The sequence below is a fragment of the Rhododendron vialii genome, chromosome 10a, assembly GCF_030253575.1.
Source record: "Rhododendron vialii isolate Sample 1 chromosome 10a, ASM3025357v1".
NCBI lineage: Eukaryota > Viridiplantae > Streptophyta > Magnoliopsida > Ericales > Ericaceae > Rhododendron > Rhododendron vialii.
In genome coordinates, this window is record NC_080566.1 from 27,684,659 (window position 1) to 27,697,683 (window position 13,025).

General features: G+C 37.3%; 1 protein-coding gene across 1 annotated transcript; it reads right to left on the reverse strand.

Annotated features, from left to right (window-relative positions):
* Nucleotides 1-6,039: 6,039 nt before the first annotated feature.
* LOC131303782 (membrane steroid-binding protein 2-like) lies at nt 6,040-13,025 on the reverse strand. The gene is made up of 2 exons (XM_058330793.1): nt 12,489-13,025; nt 6,040-6,681 (listed from the first exon to the last, which is right to left on the reverse strand). Exons 1-2 carry the CDS (start codon nt 12,782-12,784, stop codon nt 6,378-6,380), a joined length of 600 nt encoding a protein of 199 aa, XP_058186776.1. The 5' UTR covers nt 12,785-13,025; the 3' UTR covers nt 6,040-6,377.

A 13,025-nucleotide genomic window follows, 5' to 3' on the forward strand; every position in this document is an offset into this window, starting at 1 on the left:
TTGAAATTTTTTTTTTTTTCTCTTCTCATCCCCACACTCACTCTCTCTCTCTCTCACAAAAGTTAATTGGACGGTACAAATTGAAATTTTTTTTTTTTCTCTTCTCATCCCCACACTCACTCTCTCTCTCTCTCTCTCTCTCTCTCTCTCTCTCTTCTTTCTTTTTTTTCTTTCTATAAATCCGAGTCGTCTAAAACCAAAACGGATGATTTGGATGCACAGAACTGGCACCACATGATACACACCCGGCAGTAAAAAATTTTTAGAAAATTAAAGGCCGGTCCCGTTTTTTAGGTTTAGTTTGATCCCAACCCTGAAATATTTTACCGAAGCTGGAAGGCTTGGATTAATTGCATACTGACTTTTGTACCCCTCACCCTCACATTCTCTCTATTCTGCTCCTTTTCAACCCACCTTGTAGAGAGAGAGAGAGAGAGAGAGACGAACAGAGATGTGGAAGCAGTGGACTTCAAGCCGGAGGACGACGATCTGATGGACAAGGACGGCGTCGACACCGACACAGCTATCACGAACCACCGATGGAGCAGCGCCGACCACCGCCGCCGTCGCCGTCTCCTATCCGACGAGAATTGGCGATCTTGTCGCCGTTTCTTGCCGCCGTCGGTATCTCCGCGACCTTTCTTCTCATTGTGGTCGTCTCCCATTAAAATCTGGTTGTCTCCCATTGAGATCCAGATTTTCACATAGCTCCAGATGTTGTAATCGAACTCGATGACGACGAAATTGAACTTGATGACAACTGACGTTGGTGGCGACATGAAGATTTTGGATGTCGATCGCAACTTCCAGATTCTCCTCCTTCATCTCTAAGCTCTCTTATTTGTGCGATTATCTGCTTCAGGTTTGTGATAATAGATTACTTGGGCGTAAAGGTCGAATGGAAATCTCAAAATTCTCAGAAAATTCACGTTGTAGCATCTGACAATTATTTTCTCTCTTTGTACAAGGAAGTTTCATCAGATTCTCTTGTAAAAAGGAATTTCTCTCTTAAAACTCTATTTTCTCTCTTTTGTGGAGAAAAGAAGCAGAAACAGAGGACTACAAAAGTCTATGTCGGTTCAGTCATCAATTTCCACACTCAATTAGGAAAAAGAGGATTGCAAGCAAGGTTTCTTTTTAGTGAATTATGTGTTTTTTATTTATTTATGAGAATTGTGTTTTTTTATATGAGAACTGTGTATTTTTCTATGAGAATTGTGTATTTAATGTGAAAACTGTCTATGAGAATTGTGTATTTTCTATGAGAACTGTGTATTTTTCTATAAGAATTGTGTATTTTTCTATAAGAATTGTGTATTTTATGTGAAAACTGTCAATAAGAAATGTGTATTTTTCTATGAGAACTGCATATTTTTTATGAGAACTGTGTATTGTTCATAAGAATTGTCTATTAGAACCGTGTATTTTCTATGAGAACTATATATTTTTTTATGAGAACTGTGTAGTTTAGTGTGTGGTAAGATTATGTGAACTGTGTATTTTTTAGTTCACATAGCAAGTTCACGTAGTTCACTTCCCATAACCAGTTCACAAAGCTAGTTCTCTATGAGAACAGTCACTTCTCATAGCCAATTCTCATAGAACTGACTATGAAAACTGATAGTTGTCATAGAATTGACTATGAGAATTGACAGTTCACATAGCCAGCTCTCATAAATTAATTCACATAGCCATTTTTTTATGAAAATTGAGTGGTTCTCATAGAACTGACTATGAGAATTGACAGTTCTCATAGCCCACATAGCCAAAGGGTATTTTTGTCCAAAATAATATGGGTTACATAGCTAGTTTTCTATGAAAACTGAGCGGTTCTCATAGAATTGACAATTCTCATAGCCCACATAGCCAAGGGTATTTTTGTTCGAAATAATATGGGTCACATAGCCAGTTTTCTATGAGAATTGAGCAGTTCTCATAGCACTGATTATGAGAATTGGCAGTTCTCATAACCCACATAGCCAAGGGTATTTTTGTCTGAAATAATATGGATCAAAAATTGATTCTAAAAATATAAATTTACTAAAAGTGGACATATACACAAAAAGTTAAGGAGAATGGGCAAAATAGTAAAATTACGTGGAAAGTAAAAAAAAAGGACCGAAAGAAAAAAGAAAGATTTTTGTCAGGACTAATTGAAGTTCGAACTTAGAAAACAGGGCCGGCCTCTAAATTCCCCTAAAAAATTTCTCTGTTTAATGGGTTTTGTCAGTAAAATTTTAAAAAAAAACAACGTGATTGGATTCAAGTTTGTAAGGAAAACTTCAAGGCTAACAGCTTGTTTGGATTGTGAGAAAATGAGAAATAAAAATTTGGGAGTTTTTTCTCGCCAAACCTCATTATTTTTTATGATATTGGGCTAAAAAGGGGAAGAGTCAATTAAAATATTTTTTTATATTTTTCTCTCTATTTCTCACCAAAATATTCAATCCAAATGTTTCACAAGAAACCCCTCGTTACTTTTTCATTTCTTTTCTCATGAAACCCCTCCCATCTAAAAGAGTGTAAAGGCTTGGCGAAATACCTTTCGCACTTCATTTTTTTTAGTTTTTATAATAATTTGCTTTGTTTGGTTCTTAGTTTTGTTTTGTTTTTCAATCATTATCCTACTTTTTTCTCCAATCATTACCTTATTTCTTCAATTATTAGTTTTTCATCTCTCTCTATCTCTCTTCAATCATTACTCCTCTCTTTAATCATTACCTTACTTCTCTCTCCACCTACTACCAAAACTAAACTAAACTTTCAACCAAATAAAGCCACCGGTACCATCTTTTTTATCTTCATGTGAATTTATAACAATAATTTTAGTGACACACCTAAACACACACCCACCACTCACATGAGTGATGGATCTCACACACACTACACACTTTAATGTGTGTATGGGGCCCACCACTTATGTAAGTGTGGGTGTGTGTTTGAGTGTGGTACTAACACCATTGAATTTATAATGTTGTTGATGCATGAGCTTAACCTTGGCAGCCATGCGGATAATGAACTGTAATCTTAATTAGGTTAAAGTGTTTTTTTTGTTTTTGTTTTCTGGTCATGTCTTTAAATTCTAAGCAAAGTATTTTAGAGTCTATTAATTTTTGCACAAATATGCATGTATTTTTTTTTTTTTTTGATCCACCATATGCATGTAGTTAGTTAGATTAAACACGTGTTTGTAGATTTATATTGTTTAAGTGTTCATGCATGTAGACAAGGATATTTGAAGCATCTTGTTGGAAAATGTCTAGTGTTTATTATTACTCTTGAAGAATTCATTTTGTAATCTCTATTATAAAACAGAAGAGTGTGGGAACAAGTTATTAGAACAGCTTAGATTCATTTGATCCAAAGGCTGTAGTGTATCCTCCCACTTCCCGATTAAGTGCTTATGGTTTTCATCTAAATCACATAACTGTCATCCCATTCCAACTAGAATGCGTAGTGCTGTAGGCACGAGCTAACACTAGTCCTTATATATAGTTGATATGATGAAATGAGAAGTAACTTAGAGTAAGTAATTCATCTTGCAATTAAGCGAGTGATTTGATCGCGTCAAGTGACATCCGCAATTAGTAACGTTGAGTGGCATCCACTACCCCAGCTTTAATGGCATCTCGGAACCATCCTAATCTCGCAGGTCTCAACCTGGGTCAGTTGTCCTTCCATGTGTGAAAGAGTGTACAAATGAAATGTTAGTTTAGTAAATTCACACCACAAAAGTATAAAAAAGAAGGTGTGGTTATTAAAAAAAAAAAAGAGGAGTGAAAATCTACATTTTTGTGAAACATGCTTTCAGAGATCTCTATATTACTTTTGAGCAAGGTCTTTATTTGTTTATTTCGAATCAAGAGTCCGTCTGCTACTGTGATATCTAACCCATCGTTACTTTAACGTCTTCCGCTAGCTACAACGCTAATTTTGTTAGTATAGTACAAGTAGTTTTCAAAAAAACGTTTGTATTCTACATATTCAAGATAAATCAATGTACGACTTATCAAAAAAAAAAGATAAGATAAATCAATGTACTTTTCCAAAATTATTTTCTTCAAAAAATACAGGAGGCCAACATAATATTATGTTGTGACTGTTGTGTAAATTGCTTCTAGCAATGTCTGGGTGACATGGCTATGCCCATTTCTTTTGGGGTACATCGGCATAAGGCTATGCCATTTTATTTTCATGCCTAACGTACTTTTTGCGCGGCGTGTCTAACATGACCCATTTACTAATTCTTCCATGCCAAGTCGGGCCTTGTAGAACAAAAAAAATAAGAAATCGGGCGGGACATTGTAGAACAAAAAAAAAAACCTAAACAATGATTTTCATTTTTTTCTTAGCTGAAAGAAGAAATAATCAACCAAGTATAGTTAAAATAAAACAATAACTTCAAAATACCTTCAGTAATACAGTAATATTATAGCTTTTTCTTTTTAATTTTATTAATTTATGTGTATAAATATTGAATCATCTGCGTGAGACGATAAAAGTTCAATACTTATTTATGTTGTTAACTTGTATAAAGAATAAAAGTTATTTTTACATAATTAAATTCAATGAGTTTAATCACACTTATGCATAAATAAGAAATAGAATAAGCATGCTCGTGTGGTGCATGTGCTTACTGCCAGTTTCCCAAAAGTAAGCCACTTGACTTTTTGGGCTTTTTTGTTTTATCCTTAGTCAAATTTTGTTTGCGTTTTTTTTTTAATTTTGCACTAAATTTTTGTGAATTATTGATTTATCTCAATGAGAGGATTTAGACATGAAAAAAATTATGACTGAAACTCTTTTTTTTTTGGAAAAGCCCAAAAAGTCCAGATGAACTAATAATCCATGAGAGTATGATACAAAACTAACAAATGCAATTTTTGTTTGAATAAAGACTACAAAAAGTCAAGTGCTTAATTATGCCATGTCCGATTGTTCATGCTATGCGCATGTCGTGCCCCAAAACAATAACCCACTCAACCCAACCCACCTATGGTATTTGTGTCATACCGGCTCATAACGTGCCATGTGATGCCATCCCGATCTCTAAACGTGTTGTGCTAGTCCAGATTAGTTTTGATTTCCCTAATGATATTTTAGGTTTTGCCAATCTTATTTTAATTTATTTTTTTGATTAGGTGTAGCTAGATCAGAAACACCAAAAATTAGAAAACAAATGGTCTAAAATTTAAAAAGGTCTTTTGCTTAGGTTCTGGTAATACTAATATTTTTGAAAAGTGGTAATACTAATACAGTGCCCACTAAATCTAATACTGTACAGTATTGTGTTTCGCGAAGAGCAATTTTGTTCACCGGTGAACATTATCCTCCATCTTATTGGTTGAAATGATATAGGTCTCACTCCTACAATACACTTTATGGTAAACATGACATCACTTTGTAGTAAGATCCACACCATTTCAACCAATAAAAAAGAGGATAATGTTCACCCTCTTATTAAGTAGAGGGTGAACAAAACTCAACTCTTTGGTGGAAGGGAATTAGAGAAATAGTGGTGCAAGCCCAAGGCACTTTAATCCGTGTGCGTGAACACGAGCTCATATGCAAACGAGAAAGCGTCTCCCAAAATTCTTCCAAGAGAATGGGAATTGAAAGCAGAAGCAGAGGGTCATACTACAGGATTGAATGTGGATGACCTAGGTGCAAACCCAATATAACCCAAATGTACCATGGCACCATAAGAATGAGAAGCAAGTGATCGAACAAAAAACAACAAAGACCACCCGGACACGGAACACCAGAAAGAACCAAAACACCCCGCCAAAGCTGCTACAATGTTAGCCAGCTCCTACGACCTTTTGAAGCTTGCAGCAAGTGCACCAGGCCTAACAAGGCTTTGTCTTCATACCCGTTAAATTAAGGCGGCAGGTTGCTTCCTTCAACTGCAACTAGGAAAACAGAGTGGTAACATTCAATCAAATGCAAGAAAACATCTATCCAAAAGGGCCCAAAGGTGAAAGAATCCAGACCCCAGATGGAGATTGATATGAAAAATCCCACAGCAAATACTTTCGGAAAGTACAGCACCATTCTTATCTACGATCATCACTTTACGAACAAGCGAGCAAGCCAAAGTTCAAGTGTTACTGTTTGTTATTAGAGAGAGGGAAAGGTTTTTAGGGTGATAATTTACCCTAATACACAAATCTTATTTTATGATGTGTTTATAATAACACCAAACTACCGTCCCTCACTCATTCATTCATAAAACAATCTCTCTCCTAACACTGTTCATATTACTATAGGGGCACTACAAACATCAACGGCACGCATTGCTAGAAATACAAACCAGTTCAGATGCTTCTTCAAGTTTTCAGATTCAGCTTTGCATCAGTAACTGGCTTGGAAAATTGTCACTCTGAAGTCGGTGACTGTTGTGTTTCATTTTCTTCTATATGCTTAACCTCCTGAATTTTATCACCATTTTCAGTGGGCTCAGTCTCAATCTGGTTTCTTTCTGCACCTACTAGCTGCCCGACTTTGACATATTTCTCCATAAATTTATATTCCCAGTCCTGCAAGACATCAAGCTCAGAAGCAGAGAGACCCTCAATGTTTCCGGTAAGGTCTTTAGGATCAAACGACATCAGAGCTAAAGCTCGGCTCGCATCCCTACCAGCAAACAAGGCATATGGCCCACCAGGACCATAGAACATCCTGCATGAGAAGTTCACCACAGTCAGTAGCTCGTTTGAGATGCCAACTATAGGGGCTAAGCTACAAACAAAACACAAAACAAACACACAAAAAAGGCTTCACAAATTAGCATTATGAGATTAAGTATAATGCTCCATTATAAACCTCGAATGAATGGCAATATGAATATGTAATTAAAGCATTAAAGCTCAATCACTGTGACAAGCTAAAATCATTGTTTATGTCACCTCTATTTAGTACATCACATTGCTATACAGAACAAATAATGCACCTTCTCGCAGTTACATGAATGACTTAGGTTGCTTCTTCCTCTTTTTCCATCTTGCGTAGTTTGGTCCATAAGCCATCAAATAGACTCTCTCATATCAACTAAAGATCAAAAAATTGAGAAAGATATTGGGATCTGGCCATGATGTTCCCAAAAAGTGTATAACTACCATGAAACGAGTAAAATTGCACAAAAACCGCACCATTTGTGAAACCCCATATACAAGGCGTACACATTTGATTCGGAGGATAAAGCACCAATCGAAAGCCTTCTAGATGTAGTATTGTAAATGTAAACTTACCCTTTTAAAATGGAGGGAGAATTACTGGGAACCAATTTGGAGAGGCCTTTGAATCATGGATTCATGGACAAGAGAATTATAAGGAACATTTGTTACGAAATCAAAACACCAATCTTACGAACCCATGGGGCTAACTCACTGCACAAAGTCTAAAACTTCTCTTGAAGAAGCCTCAAGTTCGAATTTCAGGGGTGAACCAATTATTACTTCTAACTTTCACTCCCCTAAGGTTGATAACTACATATGCTGAAACAATTGTTTATATAAACATATAATAATATAATTTACCGGATTAGTTGAATATATATTCCTTTAAATATTTGCCAGGAATATTCACCTATTGTCCACCGACTATGCCTTTTGGCCTGAGGGTTCAAGTCCCTCTATCCCCAAAAGCAAGAAATAAATGATTTCCAAAGACCTTGGGCAACAGGTGAGCCTCAACTTAGCCTTGGAAAACTTTGATTGGCACAGGTGGCTCCCCCCAAAAGTTCAAAGCCATAACCTCATGTAAGTAGGCTGTGTTCACCACTAAATTCATGGCCCCTGTTACTAGGAACCAAACACTGGCATGAATAAACAGAACAACATTCCCAGCCGTTTTAGAATCCCAAGTTTTCTAGATAGAAAAATGTGAAAAGAAAAATGAAAGCAGATCGTCCAAGTACTCGGAAAACTGTGCCCATGGAGAAGCTAGTCATAGAACAGTATCCTGTAATATAAGTTGCTAAAACTAACTCATAAATTATTCCAGCAAAAGATAACCTCATAAAAGGAGCAGATATAGAGCAACGAATAGCAAATCAGTGCAACAAACATTTTATTAGGTTTGTTTCCAATGAGTCATGGGGCAATTATGGTGTAACATAGTAGTCATGTGCATAGTTGAGAGTAAATTCAAGTTACCAAACGTGCTTACTATGTAAATGCCGAACTAAATATGTTGGACACAGATCTCATAAACTTATCCAAGGGTCAGAGTATTCGTTTGACAGATTTAGAAGGATCCAAATAACATAGCCTGTGTCAGATAGTTCCAAGCGTGACAATTGATAATGGCAAAGGCCAAGCCGCCATTAAATATATAGGGATACAACATTCTATTGTCTAACTTGATGATTTCAGTACACGATAATTTACAAAGTTATATTTATAAGGGAAATACAACATTTTATTGTCTAACTCGTTGATTTCAGTAGATAATTTACAATACACAAACAAGCCGTTATGTCGCAAAAGGATAACGACTTATAATGGAAAATCTAGACAAGATAAGTTAGTCTACTTAATGTCAAATGGTATGTTTGGTGTTCGGCTCGAGGTAATCAAAGCATGTGGTCTAATGCATAATATCTTTGACACAAATGATGAATTTTGTGACTTCAAAACTAAATCTATAAATCCACCATATGGTGCAGATCAACCGCGTTCGGGCACAGGTTGCAATATATAATAATGGAACTTATTCATGCCCAAGCCCTTCTAGTCAATAAACGAGCTCAGTTAATCTGCTCAAGTAGTCTCATCATCCATTTCCCAATCCCATCCAATTAATCTATTTATGATTGATTATTCGAGAACATAAAACTCCAAAAGCATAAACCAATTATCCGTAACTATCATGACTCAGGGTTCATGATATATTAATTACGGCTAAATTTTTAAATTCTAACCCAACCATAAAAATATGCAAAAGTTGGAGTTTCCGCTAAGCTATAACTTCTTGTCACTACTTTGTAGTCAAGTTGTCTCCACTAAGCTATATGTAGACAACTTTTTGTGCTGCTTTTGGACTTGGAGGAAGAAAATGACAAACGTACTACATTTTTTTTATCTCAGGTGCTTTCCTGCTATCAGTATCAATAATGCGTGACCCATATTTTACCAAATTAGTAAACTCATACTCATGGTCAGCAATTGTCATTGCTCCTCTCTGCTTCAATCCCAAAATCTCAGAACATTTCGCATCTCTAACTGCCTGAGGAATATATTTTTCTTTGAACACACAAAACGCTTCCACTCCCTTCCTGGCTTCGTCTTGTCTTTCAAATTCCACAAACGATATGCTTCTCCTTTCAACTTGTGTGTTTCCAAACATGTAATCACCTTAAAGATCTTTTTGGTCTCCGCTAGCCATTCATATGCAGTAGTATGATTTATACCCCGTTTGAAAGTGGTAGGCTTCAATTTCAGGAACTCTTTGAAGCAATTGTATTGGTGGATGGGTATGAAAAAGGAAGTTGTGGATTATGTGAGCAAATGTCTGCAGTGTCAACAGATCAAGGTAGAACAACAAAGCCCCCTAGGTTATTGCAACCATTACCTATACCTTAAGGAAAATGCGAATATTTGATAATGGATTCTGTGGTAGGGCTGCCTCGTACTCAAAAAGGAAACAATTCGGTGTGGGTAGTTGTGGATCAACTAACTAAGACTGCGCATTTCCTTCCAGTAAAAAATGTGCACACGATGGATCAACTTGCTGCCATCTATGCTCAAGAATTAGTACGGTTGCATGTGAAAGAGAGAGATGGTGGAGGAAAGTGGTTGTAGCGAAGTATGGATGTGAGTGGGGAGGATGGTCTTCCCGCAATGTGAATTTGCCTTATGGGGTGGGGTTGTGGAAGAGTGTCATGAATGGATGGGATGCCTTTGTAAATTTTACTTATTTGGCAGTTGGCGAGGGGAGAAGGGTGAAGTTTTGGGATCATGTGTGATGTGGGGAAGTGAGCTTGCGGGTGGCTTTCCTGAGTATTTTTTGCTTGGTTTGAGAAAGGGATGCAACAGTCTCAGATTATCTTCTTCTCTCTAATGGGGCTATGGTTTGGGATATTCGTTTGCGTAGAGATGTTCGAGATGGGGAGGAGGAAGCTCTACTAGCCCTATTCTCTAGAGTGTACGATATGCAAGGAATAGGAGAAGGTGAGGACGAGCTGAGTTGGAAGCTTTCTAAATCAGGTCTTTTTCAGGTGAAATCTTATTATCAAGCATTATGGGGAACTGGTAATTCTACCCTTCCATGGCAAGCAATTTGGAAAACAAAAGCGCCGTTGAAAGTGGGTCCGCGGCTCAAGGCAAAATTCTTACTATCGATAACCTAATTCGTAGATGGAGAATTATTGTTAATTGGTGTTGTATGTGTAAAAGGGATGCCGAGACAGTGGATCACCTTCTCATCCATTGCTCGGTGGCATGGGAACTTTGGTCCACGGTGTTATCCTGGTTTGGGTTGCTTTGGGACTTATGTCGAGAAATGTTAGGGAGCTTTTGATCGCTTGGAGGGGTGCTAGAGTGGGTAAGAAGAGAAAGGGCATATGGGCTATGATTCCTCTTTGTTTGATTCGGATTATTTGGCGTGAGAGGAATTTAAGATGCTTCGATGGGGTTGAAAAGCCTTTGTTTAAAATTAAAAATTTTGTGATCAGTAATTTGTATAGTTGGAACAAGGGAGATTGTAATCCTTCCCTTGATTATTTTGTAGATTGGTTTTGAGTTGTTCTATTCACATGGTGGTGATGTATGGAGCCTTTTTGTCTTGGTGGCCTTTCTTATATTCGGGTGGCATTCCCTTAATGTCTTCTTTTATATAATTATTTACTTATAAAAAAATAAATTAGTACGGTTAGCAACTGTTTCTAATCGAGAATCGAGGTTTGTCTTTACAATATGGCAAAATTTCAGAAAGCAATGAGGGCCAAACTTACGGCGTATCACCCTCAGGATGGTTAGTCCGAGCGAACATTAGAAGATATGCTACGAGCTTGCTCGCTAGACTTTCAGGGTAGTTGGGACTTGGGATGAACACTTACCACTAGCAAAGTTTGCTGATAATAATGGCTATCAAGCAAGCATTGGGATGGCACCATTTGAAGCGTTTAGGCCTTCGTTTTATTGGACAGATGTGGGAGAAGATCAAATTATTGGACCAGACATTGTGCATGAAACTACACTACAGAGAAAATTCAGTTGGTTCAAAAAAGATTGAAAGCTACTCAGAATCAACAAAAGAGTTACCCAGACGCTAATAGAAGAGAGCTAGAATTTCAGGAGGGTGACTGGGATTTTCTTAAAGTTTCTCCAACGAAATGAATTTTACTGTTTCTATTGCGTATTTTAGTTTAATAGAAACAACTTAACTAAAGGCAATAAGTTGCAGAGAAAAAAGATAGTGGAACAAGTAACCATGAATAAATACGTACCTATAGGATATGGCAACTTCTCAAATTTTTATTTAATACAATAAAAAAATTAGAAAGCATAAAAATATTACTATAAATCCGTATAACTACTATATATGGGTTTGGTTGGACTTTAAGGGTTATTCTAAAGTCCATTCTATAGTTTGAACAGGTTCAAAAACTCAACCCAACCTAACCTCATGGGTCTAAAGACTAATCTCAAAACCATACAAACGGGTTCTTATTTGGGCGGGTTAGCAGCTGATGTGCACCCCTAAACTACTCATTCTCATTAAATTTTTTTTGATAAGTACTCATTCTCATTAAGCTCAAACAAAAGGAAACAAAGTCCAAGGGATACAAAGTCTAGCAACAAACAAGAAGAAACCAGAACAAATACACAGCTATACAAATCTAACATTCAAACTCCTACTGCCAAGACCTATACAGAAGGCTTAAAACGCTGAGCAATGCCCCAACTCCTACAAAAGTTCACATTCTCTTCGGATGGAGTTAAATGATTCACTTGATTCAGTATTCAATTCTTTTTTCATGAAAAAACTGGTTCAACATAATGAATCAAATAGAGCCGACGTGTCTCAAGGTTCTAAATACCGGCTAGAGTACCGGTTTTTCTACTAGTACAAATACCGATGAGATACGGAGTACCATTTTGGATTTATTGCTACTAGTGTTATTTTCCCACATCAAAGAATTTAGTATAATATTGTCATTTATAAAAAATAAATAAATTTAAAATTAGTCCAAAACCGTCCGGGATTGGACCGGTACCATCCGGTATTTGATCGGCAACGCCGGCATTGACCGGTATTAGAAGAAAAAAAATAAATTAAGACGTAGTCCGGTATTCACCGGTACTGACCGGTATTTGAGAAGCAACGAAATTAGGGGAGAACTGGTATGTCCGGCCAATACGGTACGACATTCAAATACCTGACGCGTCTGTCAATATATCTGATTAAGTTAAGCTTAATCAAACAAAGAAGAAGAGAATTGAATACCTCCTCTGATGAAAGAAGAAGGGAAGGTAAGTACAAACCTAGAGCGAGAAACGTCGTAGATCTGTCCTTTGATGGCCATCAACAAGGGCTTTTCAGGATCAGAGCCATCGTAGGCTCTGAGTTGCTCTTCAGTCACGTTTTCTCCCAATTGGACGGGTTCGCGCAAAGCGTACTCGTTGGCCTTCTTGACGGCCACGTAGTCTCCGGCCGCCACGAACATGCCGCACACCAGTTTGTACACCACCGCCATCATCGCAAGTATCGTGAAGAACGCCGCCGGCGATAGCCCCGTGTACTCCGTTATGCCGCCCATCACCGTCGTGTACGGACCCATCTTTTGAGTTCTGCTTTGGTTTTTTCGTTTGTTGTTGGGAAGAGGGGTTGCTGATTGGATGACTGTTGAATTTGGTTTGGTCTGTGGGGTTTAAAGAGATTAGGGTCTGGTCCACTATAGTTTGCTTAAGCTCAGGTCACTTCTTGAAATTTGGGTCAATTCATATTTGCCGGTCCAGTTTTTACTCCAATAAAGATATATACACAACGGGAGAGAAACTCCGATCAAAAAAAAAAAAAAA

Bases quoted from the DNA above. Each gene is read 5' to 3' on its own strand.
- LOC131303782 (XM_058330793.1), bottom strand. From the start codon at position 12,784: ATGGGTCCGTACACGACGGTGATGGGCGGCATAACGGAGTACACGGGG. The intron at 6,682-12,488 runs GTTTGTACTTAC...CTTCTCATGCAG, and splicing joins TACGACGTTTCTCGCTCTAG to GATGTTCTATGGTCCTGGTG.